A 22759-nucleotide genomic window follows, 5' to 3' on the forward strand; every position below is an offset into this window, starting at 1 on the left:
TTCCTGGAGTAGTTGGTATATCATTTGCTACCTGGAGCTTCATGCTATCTCTGTCGTCTTTAAACTATGTAGTGTATTTAATTATGGCAAAGCACACTAGGGCTATCTGCCTAAGGGGAGGGATGCCTTTCGTGGAGGACTTTCTAAGGGAAACTGGCTCGTATACACGTTACACATGGGGAAAACCACGAAAACACCCATGCAGCCAGCCCGTTCGCGGGATTCGAACCTCGGACCGAACTACCAGTGTTCAGCGACATTACCGCTCGGCCGCTGGTGGGCCCTTTAAACTATGAAAACAGTGTAAATTCCAAGATATTTTCATACCTCTGTAAGGATAGAAAGCCCCAGATATAGAAGTGTTCTCGAGTGGTATTATAATGATGTTCACTTTTGTTGAATTCAGGAAAATTTGGAAGCAAATTTTTATCGGAATCTGCTCTTCATGTATAGCAGTGTTTTATGATTTTGCTTATAAACGTTTTATTATTGACAAGGTTCACTAGTGACAAAGCATCTATAGTCGTGGAACAATTGGTAGTTCCTTTGTGCTCGTAGTTGTTTTCCTACTCGTAGTTGGTCACACAAATATGGATTACATTTCTCAGAAAATGCCGCACATAAGGAAACTCTTTCCTAAACTCCAGTGGAGTTCTCTTGTATAGCATGCTTTTGGTAGAGATGAAATCATCTCGAATTTTGCGAAATCAGTAAAATCGGAGCTGTTTTGTGGGATATCTTGGGGAAATGCATGGGATCAAAATTGTCTATGGACAGTTTAATTGGAAATCATCTCGAATTTTGCGAAATCAGTAAAATCGAAGCTGTTTTGTGGGATATCTTGGGGAAATGCATGGGATCAAAATTCTCTATGGACAGTTTAATTGGTAAACAGAATCTTTCGGCTTTATTTCATTTTATTTTTATTTATTTATTTTTTCTAGTAACTTGTTCTAGTTTTGTAACTCGGAGAGGACACAAAACAAAATCAAACAAAACAATAAAATCAACTATATTATTCCGGAATGCAACAAAATCAGATATATTATTCCAAAATTTGAATTCTATACCAGAATACATCTATTAAAAAACGGATGCTATTCATATAATTTTCGTGCATATTTTAAAAATATTACTGAATTTCTTATATGATTTGACTTTTTCTTAGGTTAGGTTATTGGAATATGGCAAAGTAAAAGTGAGAGATACATGCCTAAAGAGAGGAATGCGTTCGTGGAGGGCTTTCTCATGAAAATCATCTCGTATTCACATTACACATGGATACTAAAACCAACCATGTAACAAGGCGTTTTTTTTTTTTTTTTTTTTTATTCCAACTCGGGTCGAACTATCAGTACCCAGCAGTCTTAACCATTCGGCTACTTGGAAAGCTGCCTTTCTTCTGAAATAACGAATGCATGAGTTATACTTAGTTTATAGGTTGTTACTTTCTTTACAATCTTAAGAATTAGTTTAAAGTTACAATTATCAAATTAAATGCAACTCTGTTTAAATTAGATATTCAATTACGAAAGTAAATTTCATTTTATTTTTTTGGCTTATTATATCCCGTTTTCCCAATTGAAAGTAATTATCTTTAGTGTATGTGTGTATGTATGTATGTATGCATGCATAATTTTCTTAATTTTTTAGAAGAAATCTATTTTTTTCAAATATTTTTAATAATAATTTTAATTGCATTTTCCTTAAAATAATAAACAAATTCGTTTTAAGTACTGAAATGTTTAAATCAGATATTAAATACTATCACGTTACAATTTTATACTTTATTAGAATATTTCACATTTCATGATGTGGAAAAAAAATGTACAGTTTTCCAAATCTGTTTCACCGTTCTTCTCCTCCATGCTATCGCAGCACTTCCTTGCAATATTACGCTGACTGTTAAAAACGTTATACAGTAAACTCTGTCTCTGAAAAACCGTCCATCCATGGTTCAAGCACATTATATAATTTTTCAAATAAATGTTTTCTCTGTTCTGTACTATATACACCTAAAAGACTTACAAAAACAGTAAAAAATTTTACAGAATAGCTTTTGCTTCATGAAATAAGAATTATTAAAGCGCGATAAGAAATTATTATACAACATCTGCCAAACAGAGCCAGGCTTACTATCAGTGTTGAAACAAGATGAATGATATTTTAAGAACTTACAGACATTAAAAGCTTTCATTTCATAGCAGGTTCCGTATTTATGAGTTGCAAATAAACGTAAGGAATTGTTTGCCTTTAAATCAATAACATATTTTAAAGCTTCAGACATAAGTAAAGTCATAATTTAACTGTTATTTTCTATAAATTATCGTATAATATAAGTACAAAAATACAACATGACAAGTTATACTCTTTCTCTGAATGAGGTAAGAGTTTCATGCAAAACAAACATAGTGTTGCAGACGAAGAAACAAAAATAAGATAATAACTACTATTATTTTTGTCTTTCCAATGCGTTGCGGTTTTGCAGAAAGTAAGCAAATATAGTTATTAAGGAAATATTTTATTCTAAAATTTAAACCCAAACTCAATATTTCGCAAATGAAAGATGCAAAAGGGATATAAATAAACCTTATTCTACATACTAAGTTGAGTGGACAATTGCCTTAGACCAACTCTCCTCCTCCCAAAAAAAGGCGGTCGATGATTTAAATAAGTCTATCAATTATCATTTGATAAAAATATTTAATATTTATAATTAGACATATTATAATTTATATGCATTTTTATTTAAATCAATCAGAATTAAAAGCAGAAAAAAAATATTTTTAAGAACTGCATTTATTGCTTTTCAGAAGGTCCCACACGTTTGCTACCTCGCTAAACGTCATTTCAATGAAATAATTTACTAGAAATAATGTTCCAACGTATAACGAGATCAAAATCTTTGTATTACGAACCAAGAGTAAGCATCTTCATTTCACGTTTAATTATTGCTTCTTAAAGGGAGTAACAATAACAAAATTCTAAAGGAAACGAAATGGAAAGATGGTTATTTTGCTAGGCATCAAGCTGCGTATTCGTGTTAGAAAACCTGTTTTTAACTATGCAAATTAGCAACCAACATTAAAATACGACCGCATGACAAAATTCAAGTTTCCCTATGTTTCATGGGCTGATTAAGAAAGCGATGGAGAAACACAGTTTAAGATTTGTTACGATACTGAATTAAAGCTCCCAATTTAAATTAGAAATATGGTTTCTGCTGTGAAAATAGCATATTTACGATATGCATCACGGTGGCTTCTTATGGAGCTATTACATCTAGCGATGCAGGACGACAGAAATTTTTTTTTTCTGAAAAACGATTTTCTTTAAAATCGATAGTTGGGAGATTGTAGGGAACTGCTTATGGGAATTATAATTTTGTTTCTCAGGCATGTCTGAAATATCCTTTTGTAGAGTTTCTTTAACTTTGTCGTAGTAGTAGTAGTAGGGTTTTCTCTATAAACGGGATTATTTTCTGTTTCAATCGAGTGACTCATCAAATGTGTCAACCCTGTGGTATCATCAAATAAGTCTGAAGAATTTCTTACCAACTGTTCCAATTTCATTTTTTCTTCTGGATTCAGCTTCTTCAGGTCCACAACAGGCATAATTATCTCTTTTTCAACCAGATTGCTCATATGCAATTGTATGGTATCTTTCTGAAAGTTTATTTTCGCAGAGATATTGAAGCCGATTGTAAAAGATTACGTTTACGTCCAATATTACGTTCGCCTGTAAGTTATTTGCCATAAAAAAACATCTTCTGGTGCTCATTTTTGACCTGCAGATATAAAGTTACTCTGTCTGCTACATTCGCAATATTTTCCCTGTGACGCTGTCACCTCAGTTCCCACCACATCAAATCGTCGATATCTCCTATATTTTTTGCTTATTTTACATTTTTCATTACTGTTATTTTCTGGGTGACATAAGCTTCCTGTTTATTATTACTATTAATATTATTATAACTTACTGTAAAAAATTAAACTCTAAAAGCAATGGAAAATGAAGGCACTGGAACTTTGTAAATTATTGTGTTTGTTGCGAAACCGATGGAAGTCTCTTACTAGAGGCAAATTACGTCATCCGATTTGACTACTCTAATTGGCTTAGCGGCTCAAAGCACCTTAGCTACAAATCGCTCTGTGGTCCGTGTATACAAAATGCAATCAGGCAACATGTCTTTGAGGAACAGCGTGACATTTTTCTCTTCGGGTAGATTGGCCTGAAGGAAAACCATCTGTTATCCATGGAACTCAACGTTTGCTCCCAAGCAGTCAGATCGTTTGCCGCGATTGAAGCCCCGGGCTATGAGTGTTATTCCCGAACTATCAGTGTCCAGTAACTTTGCCGCTCAGCCGTTGGTGAGCCAAAAGAGACATGGAAAGCATGCATGTGGCGCATGGTGAATACGCACAAAGAAAATATGGCTTAGTGTACAAGAAAATTGAAAGACACACATCACTTGAGATAACCAGGAGTTTCAACACCGTTTCCACAGATTATAAGTTTTGGTTGGATGCACCCCTACTCATTTTGTAACGGAGAAGGATTATGAGGTTTCTCTACAGTCTGTTATACACTGTTCGATATTGAAAATGCAACACCAAGAAGGAGTGATCAGAAATTTATGCAAATTTTAGAGTATATGCACGTCACTGAGTTATGCGAATGATGTGAAATGCCCAGCTCTCCGACGCACGTGAAGTAAGATCTAAGAGAAGGAACGTGCAGAATCGGCAAAATTCGTGTCGTTATTTCTGCCAGACGAATTATCGAAGAAAGTTGGTTTTTGTCCCGGAGGATACGTGTAATAGGAGAGAATGGCCAGGCCGCAGTCAACGAAGGCACTTCCAGCAGATAGACGATTTTACGAGGGGTATGGTGATCGGACTGAGAAGGGCGGGTTGGTCCTTACCTCAAATCGTAGCTGATACCCACATAGATGCAAACACGGTGCATCGGCTATGACGAACATGGTTGGAACAAGGAAATGTGGGAAGAAGGAGGGGTGCAGGTACAGCCAGAGTGACGTCAGCACGCATGGATCGACGAATCCGCCGACAAGCTGTGGCGGTCCCACAAGTCACTTGTACCGCGATTCTGCAGCATGTGCAAGATACCCTGGATGCTCCCGTGTCGATCAGAACCATATCCCGTCGATTGGTTGAAAGTGGCCTGTACTCACGACATCCGTTACGAAGACTGCCATTGACCCCATAGCATAGACACCAACGTTTAGAATGGTGCCGGAGTGGAGCGATGTGGATGACAGAATGGAGAAACGTCGTGTTCTCAGATGAGTCACGCTTCTGTTTATCCAGTGACAGTCGCCGCATACATGTGTCGCGTCGACGTGGACAGATCTAATCCGGCAGTTACTGTGGAACGCCCCACCGTGAGACACCGTGGCATAATGGTTTGGGGCGCTATTGCCTACGATTCCAGGTCACCTCTAGTTCGCATTCAGGGCACTATGACGGCCCAACGATACTTGGATAATGTACTGCGGCGGTGGCAATCCCCTACCTTCAGCAGGATAATGCCCGACCACACAGTGCTTGCATCTGCCAACATGCTCTGCAAGGTATACATATCCTTCCCTGGCCACCGTACTCTCCTGACCTGTCACCAATCGAACATGTGTGGGATATGATTGGACGCCGTTTGCAGACTCTGCCCCTGCCTCGTTCAGACGACGAACTGTGGCAAATGGTTGAAAGGGAATGGAGAGCCATCCTAAGGACACCATCCGCACTCTTTTTGACTCTATGCCTAGACGCGTTTCTTCGTGCATCGCTGTCCGCGGTTGTCCTACATCCTACTGAGCCTGGATGCATATTAAATTGTCATCAGCACTATGCCAATTGTACCTGTTACTCGATACAATGCCTACATCGCTATGCATAATACTATTATACAGTTTGCATTCACATTGTTTCAGTTGGGCTTTGCATTGTGTGTTATGTTGCTTATCAATCAGTACATACTACATTACATATTATGATACATATGACACTATTACGATTACATTACATATTGCATTATATATTATGATACATAGGACACTATGTATTTACCTGTGATTACGTTTTACTTATGTAGACATAGTTAAAGAAAACATTGAAGTTCAAGACCTTCTACTTGATACTATCCATTATAGCTCCACTCAACTGAAGGCAGAGATGCGAACGGAGGGAGTGAACGCAGCCGCAAAAACGAATATTATAATGAATATAGTACTTAAGTGTTTCACTCAGGGAAATTAGTTTGCAAAGCTGTATACCGAACTGCAATCATAAGTGAGGAAGATTACGTGAAATCCTAGGCCAGTTGCATCCGTTAAATCTTAGGCCAGAATAATATTAATATAGAAAGCATTATTACTTTTAATAGTCAGCAGGATTTCTCTCCGGAAATGGCTTTTAGGGTAAGTATGAGCAAATACTAGTTTCAGAGCAAAAATACTTCAAAGAAGGAAATGCAGAAAAGAAGAGGTATCGTAAATGAAAAATATGTAGAATGAGAGTACAGAAATTGAACGTTTTTCTGACCGATGTTTCCAGATCTAAAGAAGTCGGAGTTAGGGCAGTCAGTGAGGTTACGGTTTAATCAGCAAAGCATTCGCCAGCAGGAACTATGTCTTCTAACCATTTAGAACCTAGCTGAAGGTTTGAATAAACAGATATTGGTATTTTGAAGGATTGTAAATCGCCGTGAGAAATATTTCTGAGGCTGGTACAACATTTACCGCCGTGAAACGCATTCGCCGGACTAAATTGAAGCAGTCATCCAGTCGTAATACAGAGTGCATCCGTAAAGTCAGGGTGTACTTTTGATCGCTCACAGGAAAGCAACAAATGAAGATATAAATGTGAAATCTTCACCAAACAAAAGAAAACGTTTTAAAGTTTCATACCTATTCAATGCAGTTCGATGTGGGCTCCATCCATGCCGTCACAGTCTACTCCGCAAAGAAAAGTGTCCTATCACTTTATCATGCATCAGGCCACACTATATGTTCACTTTAGGGGTGATACGTTCGTACTCTACGTAGGCATGAGGATTTTCAGCAGCCCATATTCGGATGTTATGGCGATGAACATGTCCACTAACATGAAATATCGCTAAACACAATCTTTTGCAGAAATCGGTTATCATTGTCGATCTCATGAAGCATATGTGTAGCAAACGCGAATCGTTTCGGTCTATCCGTCGATTTGATAGCGTGCAACAGCTGCAGTTTGTAAGGATTTCTATGTAACTCTTCCATATAGCCTCTACAGACTTGTCACTGACCGATGGCCTGCTAAAACGAGGTTTGTCCAACAAACTGCCGGTATTCTTCAACTGCTTATCCCACAGATTAATGTTATTCCTATGTGGTAACAGTTCGTTGTACACACGACGATATTCAAGTTGAACTTTGGTCACTGATTCGAATTTGACAAGCAACAGAACACACTGACCTTTCCTCTGTACGGTCCACATCTCGGCGTGGGCATGGATGGACTGATCTGCTGCTTCGCAGTGTTGCGCAACCTGTGTGCGAACATGCTTGCACATCATACTACAAACACTTGGAGAGTTTTCCTTTGTTTGGTGAAGATTACATATTTCTCTCGTTTAGTTGCTTTCCTGTGACCGATCAAAAGTGTCGCATGACCTTACGGACGCACTGTATTACGAAGACCTCAAAACATTCCGTTCGAAAATACCCGTTTCGCCTAGATCAACCAATCAGAAAGAAGGAAAAATTAGGAAACCTAATTATAAAAAATTCCGGGAAGAATGAGTACTCAAAGTTTCGTTTGGCAATATGCTGAAAGAAACCGTTGTCAACCCGAAAGCAATTTAAGAGAATCTCCGGCTTAATTTTGAAAATCTATGAACAACTGAAAAGCATTCGGCTGTCTATTCTGTAGGTGCTTGGCCCAAAGCCAGATTAAAAGACGTTATGGACCCTAAGAATTTGAAAGAGTTTGGTGAATCCACTGTAACAATCCTGAGTTTTGATGAAACATCTGGTTTATATTAGAGAACTTCCTCTTCTCAAGGGAATATGTCCCGAGTGTCCGCCGATATGGCCGGAAAGTGATTAAGGAAAAAACTCGTTAAGGACACCACCATCGTGCGGTTTACGCACGAAACGACTTACGACGCAAACGAAAAAGGTATAGAAAGGGCTTTTGTCTGAGAAATGCCTAGTGGTAAGTCGCGACCCGCGAAAGCTGAGTCTTTCCTTTCTGTAACTGTGCGGATGTTTTTACTTATTATTTAACCAAGAAATCTTTGTTTAAGTTTTAATATAAATGTTAAAAAGACCACTGGTCGGATTATTTTCCATCTTAGAAGCTCGCTTACGCTACACTACATATGCTTACACAGTTTTTTCTTCTTTCTTTCTATATTGTAACGGTATACATTGTAATTAATTTAAAAGTAATTTATAAATATTTTAATTATAATGTTCCTCGCTACTTTATGATGAAATGTCAAGGAACCTAATAAACTACGTAGCGACTCATCGCTGAGTTCAAGTATACAACGTAGAATCAAGAAGGGTTAAAATACCCTTCCATTCACTCAAACAAATTATAACAGTTGGCCTACAGGAAAGCCTCACTCGGGGTTTTAAATCAGAATAAGAAACTAAACTATCTAAAGTAGACTTAGGCGAAGCTAGACACATATATCTAACGTAGTTGGTCCTTAACATAAACAAGCCGGCGATTATCAACAGGTACGTACAATACGGCCGAGCGTAAGAGATTCAAGAACGAAATAGACAGAAGGAAAACGCGCCAATTACTTAAGCAAACGACTGCTTATTAATAACCTATATTATTTTATATAAGTTTTTCATGAAAAAACAAAAGAGGGGAGGCATCTGCGATCAATAAATCATGGATCACAGTGCTTAGTGCAAAATTACCAAGCCGAAAACAAGAAAGTAGATTTGACTTCCGCATAAAGCTTGGGTTGTATAAGTTCTGCCCTTCCGACTCTTCGCGGGTATTGTACCGGCCGCCCCTTTCAATGATTGAGATGACTTAGTGATGAATCGATTCGGTCATTCCCAACGAATGAAACTGTCTGAAGATCCGGAAGAAAAGTCTCGTCTTTTTGCCACATTTTTGACGAAACTTATTGAAAGGAATACGAAAGAATACTAATCGTGTTTACTTGCATTGAAGAAAGCTCCACTTTTTAATTTCCGGCAATTGAGAACTTAACGGGAAGGTACTCATTCTGCTTTCAAAAATTTCTACATATCATGTTAGAATATTTGAAGCACTTTGATTATTAAGGAACACAGATACCGGAAAGCGTGGAGTGCTTTATGAAAGTTATGCTTTTTTTGTATAGTCATAATTTAAGCTTCGTATAGTGAACATGTTAATTTCATTTCGCATGAACTGCCTTCAAGGAATCAGTCTTTTCTTTTGCAGTTTTTGGTAGTACTACCACATCAACAGTACCTTTTTTACAATAATGCAGAAAGGAAGTCCAGTCATCATTTCAAACTGTTTAGCTAACTCACTCCTTAGATACTACTACATGTGATTCTTGATCGCAAGACTACATAAAAGCCAACATCCATCCTGGCTGGGTTTTTTGGTTTTGCAACCACAAAGAATAGCTCAATAAAGTGCTTGAGATACATTCTGTCACTGAACACATCATGCAGATAAATTACATTTTTGATAAAAAAAGTAGCTATCACATCAATTTGTATACCTTTCACTACTTTTTGATTAACAAAAGCATTGCTCTTATTTAACTCTTTCCAGTCATATGCAGACCACAACTAATTTACATACAGATGAGTTAATTGTATGGCTAATATTTATGGGAAGACCAAATGAAGTGGGTTGACAAGCTTTTGCAATAAAATGTTAAATTAAGGGTTAATGAATTAAAAAAATTTATGCTATTCATGTTTTAGCAACAAATGAAATTTAACTCTAAAGTAGTGCATTTATCCATGTTTCTGTAAATTTCAATGCCACTACTTTTATGTACATTCGTCTCTATCAATAATTTTCAAAAGCTGAATTACTACCCAGTCTGAGTTTGCTACAATTCTGATATTCATATAAATTTAAGCAGATATCCCTTATGTATTTTGCCATAATTGAATAAACATATATACATAAGAAATAGAATGCTTCAAGAACACTATTATAGTCATTCTTCTATCTGAAGATGTACTCAGAAAAATTCTAGGCATTACAACTAATTATTTCTTCTCCTGCTAGATTGACAATTTAAATGTAACCCACTGCAGCATGAGATATTTTATCTGCAATTCATACACCAAAGTGCTACTATTTTAATATCATGAAGACCACATTTTATTCACATACACATGGAAACATACACCTATCACATATTTCTCCTATAACAGACTTTTTATTCCATAAAAATAAAAACTTAAGAGAATTATCGGAATCCAGAGTATTTTACAAAATTAGTTTCTACTTCATGAAATAACTACACAAAACATTTTTAAACTTTATTAAAAAAAAATAATCACCACTTACAAGAAGACACATGATAATACAATATGAAAACAGTGAGATTATAACAAAGAAATCATGTATGGATAGATGACAAAAATACTTCGAATAAGAAACATTACAAAGGTTACACATTCATTTTCTCTCTCCAAAAAGTCTTAATTCATGAAGTATAGAGGTAGCATTTAAAAGGATTATTTTAAGACAAAAATACACGAATGATACACGAAATATAACTTCAATTTTATTTAAAAAAATTAATCACCACTTAGAAGATACATAATAATACAATATGAAAACAGTGAAGCTGATAAGAAAGAAATCACTTATGGATAAATGATAAAAAATACTTTTAATAAGGAATAATACGCAGAGTACACATTCATTTTATCACTCCAAAAAGTCTTAAGTCATAAAATAAAAAGGTAGCATTTAAAAAGATTGTTTTAAGTAAAAAAATAATGAAATTTCATCTGAATTCATTAAAATTATAACTTATTATGAAGTAATATGAGTATTTCATATAAGTTCAGGAAGTACACAGAGAAAAATTTATTAAACAGATGTGACGCATAAAAGTATCAAAACAGCAGACGTGAAAACAAGTCTGCAATTTTTTAACTATTTTCTTCATTTCTGAGAAGTAAATACATACTTTATAATGTAAACAAACTCTTGAAATATTGCATGCAAGAATAATTTTGTCACATTTCTGATGAGTTAAGTTTCAATATTTTTGACCGAAATTCATTTACCAATGAATTATGCCCATCAAAAATTGCTTTTGAGTGAAGTAAATAAACTGCTACAAAATCATTAAAAATTTCAAAAAGTTATAAAACTTATTTAAGGGAGAATGTGAGTTGATTTTTATTCTGCACAAGCTACTTCCTTCCTCCCAAATTTTTCCGTTAAATTACAGTGTTATTAATTTCCATTACCCCTTTTTTTAATCTTCATCCATGGGGCAGTAGTTCAACAGTTTGCAAGAGGTAATTAAAATAAAAATTCAGATTTTTTTGGATTATAGATACCACTATAATTTCCTTTATACGATTTATGACAAAATATAAAACTTTTAATACCTTTAAGTACAAGACAAGACTAACAAATATACTGCAGAAATTACACATAACACTTCCAAAATAAATGCGGAATAAAATGCACAAAAATTTAATATACATGGCATTCCTTTCAAAAAGAAATTACGGCTTACTGTTATTTCATATTAGAAAAAACTGAAAAATGAATTTACTTTATTAATCATGCAAAACATGATTAGATTTAAAAAAGGAATCTATGCTACACACTATATACGATGAAAAAAAAAATTAAAGATTACATGAAATAAAAAACTCAAAGGTTTATGAGACTAGAATATGAAAATTTTCGGCAAACATTTTAAGTTCCTATTGTTGATTTTAGAAATTCACATGACATTCTTATCAAGGTTTCTCAGATGTTAAATTCTCTTAAAGTATCATAAAATTAAAAATTTTGTTAACGAAACTAACTGCTCATAGAAAACTGAGGCAATAAGCACACTTCAAATTTTTTTTAAAAAAATTAAAATTTTCTTTTCATGAAAGTGCCATTTCTTCTAAAGAAACATTTAAAACATTCTAAAGAAACACAGCAAGCAAAAGTTTTGAAGAATTTCAGTTTTCTTTAAAAAACATATAACAGTCAAATTCAGTTCACAAAGTACAGGGAGTTTATAAATGAATGTTGGGGTTTTAAAAATTAATAATAAATTGATGTATTACTTTAGATGGGCACACCTAACAAAATAAGCAGTGGCACTAAGTTTACGGTATAGGTTTTACATTGGTAAGGTAATATTATTATAAAATTATATTACATCAATTAAATAATTAATAATATAATAAATTACATAGATTTATTATTAATTTTTAAAGCCACATCATACATTTATAAACACCCTGTATAGAAAACTCAATGAAAACAATATGAAATATCCTAAACTTCATTTGGAATGTTTAAATTAAAACTCTTAAGTCACCACCTCCATTTGCATCTACCCTGCACATTAATCTAACTTTCTGAGTCTCAGTTTTAAATTTGTTCTGATTTTACAGGTTTCCTGACAAATGCATACATACAAGCTTTGAAAGAACCCTTAAGAAGTTATTAGATTTAGTTTAATGTAGATTAGAAAAGATTATAAAACTTTTTATTATCTTTTTGGATCACATTAAGAAATTCTAATTCTTCATATGGCAAAAAATCATGTAGTTAAAAAACATCAAGTTATTAGTGTCATGAGGTTTAACATTATCCACAGGCTGTACATTTTGAACGCTTGATAATGTAAAATCAGAGACTAGATGCAAAATTTATCAGCATCTTGCCCAAATTTATGAATACCACTTACTGATATAAGACATTTTCAGCACAATAAGAGATGCAGGGCATATAGCATCTTCTAAGCACACAAATCTTTTCAGCTTTAATTAAAGATTTTTTTTAACGCAATCTCGCAATACTTCTAGTTTAAAGTTTTTCAGTCTTCTTTTTAATAATTTCTACAAAAAATGTTGCTTATAGAGCTGAGCACAAATTTAGTCACTGACCAAGTACTTTCAAAGACAGTTTTTAACCTCCATCTTGGGGTCTCAGATATGAATCTTTTTTTTTTTTTTTTTTGCAATATTGTAGCACCAAAAACTGAGTTCTTTTCCTAACCCAGGCTCAAACTGCATCAAGTAAGAATTGTCTTAATGCAGGTATACTAGCATGAGTTTAATCATGACCTGCTACTGATTCCTCCCCAATTTTAGCTGAGTTCATATCTGCAGGACCTGCAGCTGATGTTTCTGGCTCAGCTGGAGCTGCAGCTGATGTTTCCTGCTCATCAGTAGGTGAAGGTGATGTTTCTTGCTCAGCAGGAACTACAGCTGATACTTTCAGCTCATCAGGAACTGCAGCTAATGTTTCCATTTCAGAAGGAGTTGATGATGTAGCTAAAGTTTCTGACTCGGCAGAAGCTGACGCAGCTGTTTCCATTGTAGCAGGAGCTTTAGATGATGTAGCTGATGTTTCCATGCCATCAGCAGTTGCAGGTGACATTTCTATCTCAGCAAGATCTGCAGGTGATGGTGATGTTTCTATCTCAACAGAAGCTGCAACTGTTTCAATCTCCGCAGAAACTACACATAATGTAGCCAATGTTTCTACCTCAACAGGTGCTGCAGCTGAAATTTTCATCTCGGCAAGAGCTGCAGTTGATGTTTCTGTCTCAGAAGGAGCTGCAGGTGATGTTTCTGTCTCAGAAGGAGCTGCGGGTGATGTTACAGTCTCTGCAGGAGGCACAGCTGATGTATTTGTTTTGGCAGGAGATGCAGCTGATGCTTCCATTTCGGCAGGAGATGCAGCTGATGCTTCCATTTTGGCAGGAGATGCAGCTGATGTTTCCAGCTCGGCATGAACTGCACCTAATGTTTCCTGCTCGGCAGATGCTTCAGCTGGTGTTTTCAGCTCAGCAGCAGTTGCAGCTGATATTTCCATCTCGACAGGAGCTGAAGATGTAGCTGATGTTTCAATCTCGGCAGCAGCTGGAGATGATGTAACTGAAGTAACTATCTCGACAGGAACTGCAGCTGATGCTTCTATCTCGGCAGAAGCTGTAGATGGTGTAGCTGATGCTTCCACCTCAGAAGGAACTTCAAATGATGTAGCTGATTTTTCCATCTCAATAGGAATTGCAGATAATGTAGCTGATGTTTCAATCTCGGCAGCAGCTGGAGATGATGTAGCTGAAATAACCATCTCGACAGGAGTTGCAGCTGATGCTTCTATCTCGGCACAAGCTGTAGATGGTGTAGCTGATGCTTCTATCTCGGCAGAAGCTGTAGATGGTGTAGCTGATGCTTCTATCTCGGCAGAAGCTGTAGATGGTGTAGCTGATGCTTCCACCTCAGAAGGAGCTTCAAATGACGTAGCTGATGTTTCCATCTCAATTGTAATTGCAGATAATGTAGCTGATGTTTCAATCTCGGCAGCAGCTGGAGATGATGTAGCTGAAGTAACCATCTCGACAGGAGCTGCAGCTGATGCTTCTATCTCGGCAGAAGCTGTAGATGGTGTAGCTGATGCTTCCACCTCAGAAGGAGCTTCAAATGATGTAGCTGTTTCCATCTCAATAGGAATTGCAGATAATGTAGCGGATGTTTCAATCTCGGCAGCAGCTGTAGATGATGTAGCTGAAGTAACCATCTCGACAGGAGCTGCAGCTGATGCTTCTATCTCGGCAGAAGCTGTAGATGGTGTAGCTGATGCTTCCACCTCAGAAGGAGCTTCAAATGATGTAGCTGATGTTTCCATGTCAATAGGAATTGCAGATAATGTAGCTGATGTTTCAATCTCGGCAGCAGCTGGAGATGATGTAGCTGAAGTGACCATCTCAACAGCTGATGTGTCCATCTCGACGGGAGCTTCAGATGATGTAGCTGATGTTTCTATCTCGACAGGAGCTTCAGATGATGTAGCTGATGTTTCCATTTCGACACGAGCTTCAGATGGTGTAGCTGATATTTCCATCTCGACGGGAGCTTCAGATGGTGTAGCTGGTGTTTCCATTTCGACGGGAGCTTCAGACAGTGTATCTGATGTTTCCATTTCGACGGGACCTTCAGACGGTGTATCTGACATTTCCATCTCGACGGGAGCTTCAGACGGTGTAGCTGATGTCTCCATCTGGACCGGAGCTTCAGATAGTGTAGCTGATGTTTTCATCTGGACGGGACCTTCAGAGGGTGTAGCTGATGTTTCCATCTCAACGGCAGCTTCAGATGATGTAGCTGGTGCTTCAATCTCAGCAGCATCTGCAGATGATATTTCCATCTCGGAAGGAGCTTCAAATGATGTAGCTGATGTTTCAATCTCAGCTGCAGTTGGAGATGATGTAGCTGGTGCTTCAATCTCAGCAGCATCTGCAGATGATATTTCCATCTCGGAAGGAGCTTCAAATGATGTAGCTGATGTTTCAATCTCAGCTGCAGTTGGAGATGATGTAGCTGGTGCTTCAATCTCAGTAGCATCTGCAGATGATATTTCCATCTCGGAAGGAGCTTCAAATGATGTAGCTGATGTTTCAATCTCAGCTGCAGTTGGAGATGATGTAGCTGATGTTTCAATCTTGGCAGCAGCTGGAGATGATGTTTCCTCTTTGGCAGAAGCTGCAGATGATGTAGCTGATATTTCGATCTCAGTAGAAGCTGAAGGTGACATAGCTGATGCTTTCATATTGGCAGGAGCTGCAGTTAATCTAGCTGATGTTTCCATCTTGACAGGTGCTGCAGCTGATGTTTTAATCTCGAGAGGAGCTGCAGCTGATGTTTCAATCTCGACAGGAGCTGCAGCTGATGGTTCGATCTCGGCAGTAGCTGTAGCTGATGTTTCGATCTTGGCAGGAGCTGAAGTTTCTATCTCAGGAGCAGCTGTAGATGATGTTTCCATTTCGGAATGATCTGCTGATGATGTATTGGATGTTTCCATTTCGGAACGAGTTGCAGATGATGTATCTGATGTTTCAACCTCGGCAGGAGTTGCAGATGATGTAGTGAATGCTTGCAGCTCGATAAGAGCTGCAGTTGCTGCTTCCACCTCAGCAGGAGCTGCAGTTGAAGTTTCCGGCTCAGCAGAAGGTGCAGTTGACGCTTCCACTTCGGCAAAAGGTGCAGTTGACGCTTCCACTTCGGCAGAAGGTGCAGTTGACGCTTCCAGCTCGGCAGAAGGTGTAGTTGACGCTTCCAGTTCGGCAGAAGGTGCAGTTGACGCTTCCAGTTCGGCAGAAGGTGCAGCTGACGCTTCCAGTTCGGCAGAAGGTGCAGTTGACGCTTCCAGCTCGGCAGAAGGTGCAGCTAACGCTTCCAGCTCGGCAGAAGGTGCAGTTGACGCTTCCAGCTCGGCAGAAGGTGCAGTTGACGCTTCCAGCTCGTCAGAAGTTGCAGCTGACGCTTCCAGCTCGGCAGAAGGTGCAGTTGACGCTTCCAGCTCGTCAGAAGGTGGAGTTGAAGCTTCCAGCTCGGCAGAATGTGCAGTTGACGCTTCCAGCTCGTCAGAAGGTGGAGTTGAAGCTTCCAGCTCGGCAGAAGGTGCAGCTGACGCTTCCAGCTCGGCAGAAGGTGCAGTTGACGCTTCCAGCTCGTCAGAAGGTGGAGTTGAAGCTTCCAGCTCGGCAGAAGGTGCAGTTGACGCTTCCAGCTCGGCAGAAGGTGTAGTTGACGCTTCCAGTTCGGCAGAAGGTGCAGTTGACGCTTCCAGCTCGGCAGAAGGTGCAGCTGACGCTTCCAGCTCGGCAGAAGGTGCAGTTGACGCTTCCAGCTCGTCAGAAGGTGGAGTTGAAGCTTCCAGCTCGGCAGAAGGTGCAGTTGACGCTTCCAGCTCGTCAGAAGGTGGAGTTGACGCTTCCAGCTCGTCAGAAGGTGGAGTTGAAGCTTCCAGCTCGGCAGAAGGTGCAGTTGACGCTTCCAGCTCGGCAGAAGGCGCAGTTGATGCTCCCAGCTCGGCAGAAGCTGCAGTTGAATCTTCTAGCTTGGCAGGAGCTGCAGTTGCTGTTTCCAGCTCAGCAGGAGTTGCAGATGATGTTTTGGACCCAGCAGGAGCTACAGCAGTTGGTGTTTGCATCTCGATAGCTGCACCTGATACTTCTATCTCTACAGGACCTGCATCTATTTCCATCTTGAAAGGATCTGCAGCTGACGGTTCCGATTTAGCAGGAGCTTCAGTTGATGTCTTGACCTCAGCAGGAGCCGTAATTGTTATTTCTATCTCGGCAGGAGCTGCAGCTGATATTTCCCTCTCAACAAGGGTAGCAGCTTGTGTTTCCTCCTTGGCAGGCGCTGCAGGTTGCATTTCTATCTCAGTAGGAGCTATAGCTGGTGATTCCATCTCTGCTGGAGGTGCAGTTGATGTGTCCATCTCAACAGGAGCTGTAACTTGTGTTTTGGACTCAGCAGGATATACAGCTGATATTTCCAACTTAGCAGAATCTGCAGGTGATGTTTCCATCTCAGCAAGAGCTGCAGGTGAGTCCACATCTGATTCTTCATCTGATTCTTCATCTGATTCTTCATCAGCAAAAGCTTCAGATAATTCTACTGCAATAGCAGCTGCTCTTGAAAGTAATGATTCAAGTAATGATTCAACATGCACTGCAGCTGAGGATTCAGCCTCAGGAGGTGTGGTTAATGATTCAGCTTCAGAAGGACTTGCAGCTGATGATTCAGTCTTTGTAGGAGCTGCAGGTATTCTCACCTCATTAAGAGCTGGGGCATTTTTTAGATCAGGTTCATTCAACTGCACAATGATTATAGTCATATTGTCAGTACTGCCAGGTTTCCCCAATGATGGTGCAAGACAATGAGTGCATACCTGAAGAGAGGACAGAAAGTCAATAAAAACAAAGAGAAACAGTATGCATTCAAATACATGAATTTGCTCAGAACTTTTATGCTGCAGAAGATCATAAAGCAATTTAAGTTACTGAAAAATTTGCAAGAACAAACTATCAAAATTTGCAATGGTAAAACACAAACCATATTCTTATTAAAAATTACAAAGAATTACTTTTGCTTCAGCATAATAAAGGAAGCACAAATATATAACTTATAGCTACACATGCGCTAGCTTAGAACTCCGATACTTTGGAAATAATTAATATACAATATTTCTTACTTAAAAGTAATGAGAACTTAACAAAAAAATTAACTGAATATTCAAGCAATTATTTTTTCTTCTAAAAAATGCATGCCTTGTGATTAAATGCATCCATATCAAGCATTGCTACTATTCTTCATAGCAATTTTCACTCGAAATATTCAAATCCCTTGCTGCAACTATTTCGACATTCGACATCTGTCCTAATGCATTTTGATCAAGGATCAAGGAAGTTAATTTACGGAGTGCGCTAGGCTAGGCCTTCAACTCCACAACATCAGAGATAAAATAATTACATCAAAAGAGGGGTTCATCTAATACGGGAATATTTTGAAGCCTAATTATAAAAATAAAGGCTTTTCAGATAATGCCTTCCACATGAGAAAAAGGTAAAACTCATAGAAAGTCTTTAAATTAAATTTCGTGTCTTAAAAAGGGCCAGGATTAAATTTTGAGAGAGGAGTCAACATTCAAAAAAATTTTTTTGAAAAGAATAAAAAGGTGCAATACATTTCCTTGATTCTTGATATTAACAGTAAAACGAAATCCTTAGGACAAGCAGTCCGGAGAGTTGGGCAAAAAGGGCTGGGGGGGAGAACCCGTTGGGCAGATTCTAGTAGCAGTTCAGAGTGATACAGCTGATGGAGAAAAAGGAAATTTTGGTCGCTACTTAGTGCAAAGTTTAAAGGCCAGGTACAAGTGCCCCTTAGGGAGTCGAAAGCAACTCGTTTAGCGGGTAGAAAAGAAGCTTTTAAGAAGCTATTGAGAAATTAAATGCAGGTGCGTGCGGCTGCGGAGATAAGTTGTCCCTTCTTAAAGAGACGTAAGAAGACTCTTCTTAAAGAGTTAAAGAACAGGGTTCCTCCGGTCAATGCCCTTACGCATTGTTAACACGGGGGCGGTTGGGGTTTAGGAACGAGAGGTAAGCATCCACTTGGGCGTTTGTAAAAGGTAGTTGAGCATAATCAGGTTGTAAGATTGCTCTGGGTTGCTTTTTAGAAGAGGCAACTGCAGGATCATATACTGGCAGGGTATGTAATACTGGATTTCCAATAAGATGGATTTTTTCAAAAATCTTTTCGAAAGTCGCTGTATAAAGCGATTAATGGGCATAATTTTTAGGTCATTATGAATGTCATCATTCCTTATGAACCATGGAGCGTTTAATATCTGCCGTAAAAGTTTTGATTGAAAAATTTGGACGTGTTTATGGTTAGTCAGAGCAGTTGAGCTCCAGATGAGACTCGCATAAGTGAGAATAGGTCTTATGATAGATTTATAAAGCAAGATCTTGTTGTCAAGTGACAGGTCGCTATTTTTAGCAAAAAAAGGGGTGCAGGTTGGCTTTGACGGCTTTCGCATTCGCAATAATTCTTTGAATGTGAAGTTGGCAAGTTATTTTGAGTCTAGTAAAACACCAAGTTATTTGTAAGCAGCAACCCAGGGAATAGGTTCAACGAAAAAAATTAGATTATCTAAACGAGGGATGTTTCTTCGGATGAATAAAGTGGCAGCACATTTAGCAACATTAATTTTGATTTTATACAGTCCGAGCCAGAGTTCTGAGGCTGAAAGGTAACTCTGTAATGCAGAGATTACCGTGGTGATGTTGGTATGTTGAGTTAGGATGGCCGTATCGTCTGCATAAAAAGCTAAATCAATACTAGGTGCCTTAGGCACATCGTTAATATAGATATTGAAGAGCAGAGATGAGATAAGACTGCCCTGAGGACATCCAGCATAGATCAGGCAGGGAGAGGAGAGTTTGTGGTTAACTCATACGCGGAAGCTTCGTCCGGCTAAGTATGAGCTAATAATTTTAAGGATGTGAGCTGGAAACCCAAGTCGCATGAGCTTGTAAATAAGTCCGTCATGCCAAACCTGTTAATGGTCATGTCAATGGCTTTAGCTATGTCAAGATAGACAATTCCAGTATTCTCTCGCTTACGAAAGCCTTCATGAATGAATTCCACTACACATAGTAACTGGTGTACTGTAGTGTTTAGGTCGGAACCCGAATTGTTCCGGGATGATTAAGTTTTGATCTCGACAGAATTCATTCAGGCGATTAAGTAAGACATATTCATATACTTTTGAGAGTGAGGAAAGCAGACTAATTGGTCTGTAGTTGAAGGGTAAGTTTAGATTTTGCCTCGGTTTTGGAACGGGTACGACTGTTGCAATTTTTCAACAGTCGGGGAAGTAGCTTCTCCTTAGCATAAAATTAATAAGGACCGTAATCCAAACAATAAACATTACAGGGAAATTTTTAATCATGCGACTAGAGATAGAATCTATGCCTGGAGCCTTGTTGAGTTTCAGCCTATTGATGTATTCCATCACCTCTTTGGGATGAGTGGGCCTAAGTTCAGGCGCTTGTGTTAAAAACTCTTCAACATGTGAGTGTATGTGCCCTTGAGTAACTGGGCGGTTAAAGTAGGCGTCGTTATTAGGAGTGAATTGAGTAGCAAAGCTGTCGGCTAAGACTTCTGCCTTTTCAGTGTCTGTGTAAGCCATCTGTGCGTCATCGGCCATTTGAAGGGGCGGAATGTGTCTGGATTGTTTGCGTATTCGAGCGGCAGCATGCCAAATCAAATTGTCTTCAGTCATTAAGGACTCAATGTAGTGTTTCCACTCCGTCTGTTTGAAGAGACGGGTTTCAGTCCCTATCTTGTTCTGTATTTTGCGAAATTGGGCGCGGATACTAGGATCACGCGACCTTTGCCAAAGTTTTCACAAAACGTTCCGCTGCTTAATTTTGGATTTAGTCTCAGGTGGGAGTTTGACACCCGGATAGAAAATTGGTTTTGAAGCCGCAGCTCTTGTTTCTTTGAGAATGGACTCCAAATTTAGTAAACACCTGTCAAAATCCGAAATGCTGGGTAATTTTGATAGGGAGTAGCAGTACGTTCCAAGATAAATCTAAAGTCGTCCGAATTTGTAGAGATTTGCTCCTGTAATTTTGAGTAATGATTTTGGATATCTAGGGTGATCAAAACTGGATAGTGATCAGAGTCAAGGTCTTGAATCACTTTTAGTTCGTGCCTAAAATTGACATTATAAAAGGCAGCCAGATCAAGAACTGCAGGGGACCCTCTAACAGGGCAGCAAGTCGGGAGGGTACGAGCTATGATCTGTATATGGTCTAGCACCATGAATTTAGACTAATGCCATACCTGTTCTTGTTAGGGCAAAACCATGTGGTATGACATGAATTTAGGTCACCAGCAATAATTAGGTGATTTGATAATGATAAAAGTTTATTAAAATCACTGACAGGAAAAGTACCTCTTCCATGTGCAGTTGATAGTGGAGGCAGGTACGCTGAGATGACTGTTAGTGGGAGAGAATTTTGGAGGAAAATTTTGATAATTGTCGCTTAAAAAATACTTAAATCAGGAGGGGGTATCATGTGATGCTTAGTCGAATGCTTCACGTAGATACAGGTGCCACAACTTGCACACCTGGCTAATGACACCCTGTCAGTCGAGCACGTCATTATTCCCAATTTTGGGAGTTCTCCCTGGGGTAAGATGAGTCTCTTGGACTAATAACACGTCAAGATCATGCTCTACAATAAAATCTTTGACCTCATCAATCTTATTGATGAGGCCGTTTGCATTCCATGTGCACATGGTAAGTTCTCTGTTAGTATTTGAACTTTGTCTTAAACAGTTGAATTTGAGGCCGTGTAAAAGGTTACAGCTCTGAAAAACTTAAGACACAGGTCTAAAATAGCCGAGAAATCCTAATTTGAAAGCATAATATAGCTTTCATAAATTAGGAAGACCCTCGTAAGAGCGTCTGCCTGCCTAAGCTTTGGCAGGGCCCTTTGGAAGGCTTGTAGTAGAACATGCCTATCTACCGCAGGATCGCGGGAGATTTATATTAGGCATTTTAAAGTAGAGGAAAAAACATCCTCGGAGTCTCCACTTTCTACTTGAGTGTCCGGGGCAGCTATTTGAGGCACATTCACCATAGCTGCCGGATTTGGACCCTGATTTTTGGGTCGGGGCTCTGTAGGTCCGTTACTTAGGGTCACTGCATAAGACAGTGAGCTTGTGCTTTTACGTGCAGTCACAGTGGCTGGTTGTACAGCTTTTGCTGGGGTGTTTGTAGTTCCCTTGGGGGGGGGGGCTGCAGGAGCAGCTGCCCTAGGAGCATTCTTTTTTGAGCTCCTTTTTGTTATTACCTGGGTAACGAGGACAAGATTTAAAGGACGCTGGGTGACTACCTCCACAGTTGCAGCAGCAAGTAGGTTTATCGTCACTTAATGTGCAATCTTTTACAAAAGTGTGGGCCAGTGCATCTCACACAATGGATGTTAAGGGTGCAAGTTTCAGAGGAATGAAAAAATCCTTGCCACCTAAAGCATTAAGTAGGGCCTTTACGGCCTCTGTAAGCCTCAAATTTGACCTCAGCGCCACAAATATCGGTGCCGCTGTACAGTTGATCTATGAAGGGATGAGGTCGAACTTGTATGTAAACAAGTGGCATAGGGTGTCTATTGCGCACTTTAATCAACCGGGTGCACCTATGCACTTGGAAAC

The 22759-nt window shown here is 38.8% G+C and overlaps 1 protein-coding gene across 1 annotated transcript in view; it reads right to left on the reverse strand.

Annotated features, from left to right (window-relative positions):
* Positions 1 to 10512: 10512 nt before the first annotated feature.
* Positions 10513 to 22759, reverse strand: part of LOC118180933 (uncharacterized) — a 206662-nt gene continuing 194415 nt past the window's right edge. The window contains exon 12 of the mRNA XM_085807381.1: positions 10513 to 17924. Coding sequence (XP_085663507.1) covers positions 13293 to 17924 — 4632 coding nt within the window. The 3' untranslated portion in view covers positions 10513 to 13292. The remainder of the gene's footprint in view (positions 17925 to 22759) is intronic.

Source organism: Stegodyphus dumicola, chromosome X1, assembly GCF_044657685.1.
Source record: "Stegodyphus dumicola isolate Sdum_Otavi_A_Nest chromosome X1, ASM4465768v1".
In the NCBI taxonomy this organism is placed as follows: domain Eukaryota; kingdom Metazoa; phylum Arthropoda; class Arachnida; order Araneae; family Eresidae; genus Stegodyphus; species Stegodyphus dumicola.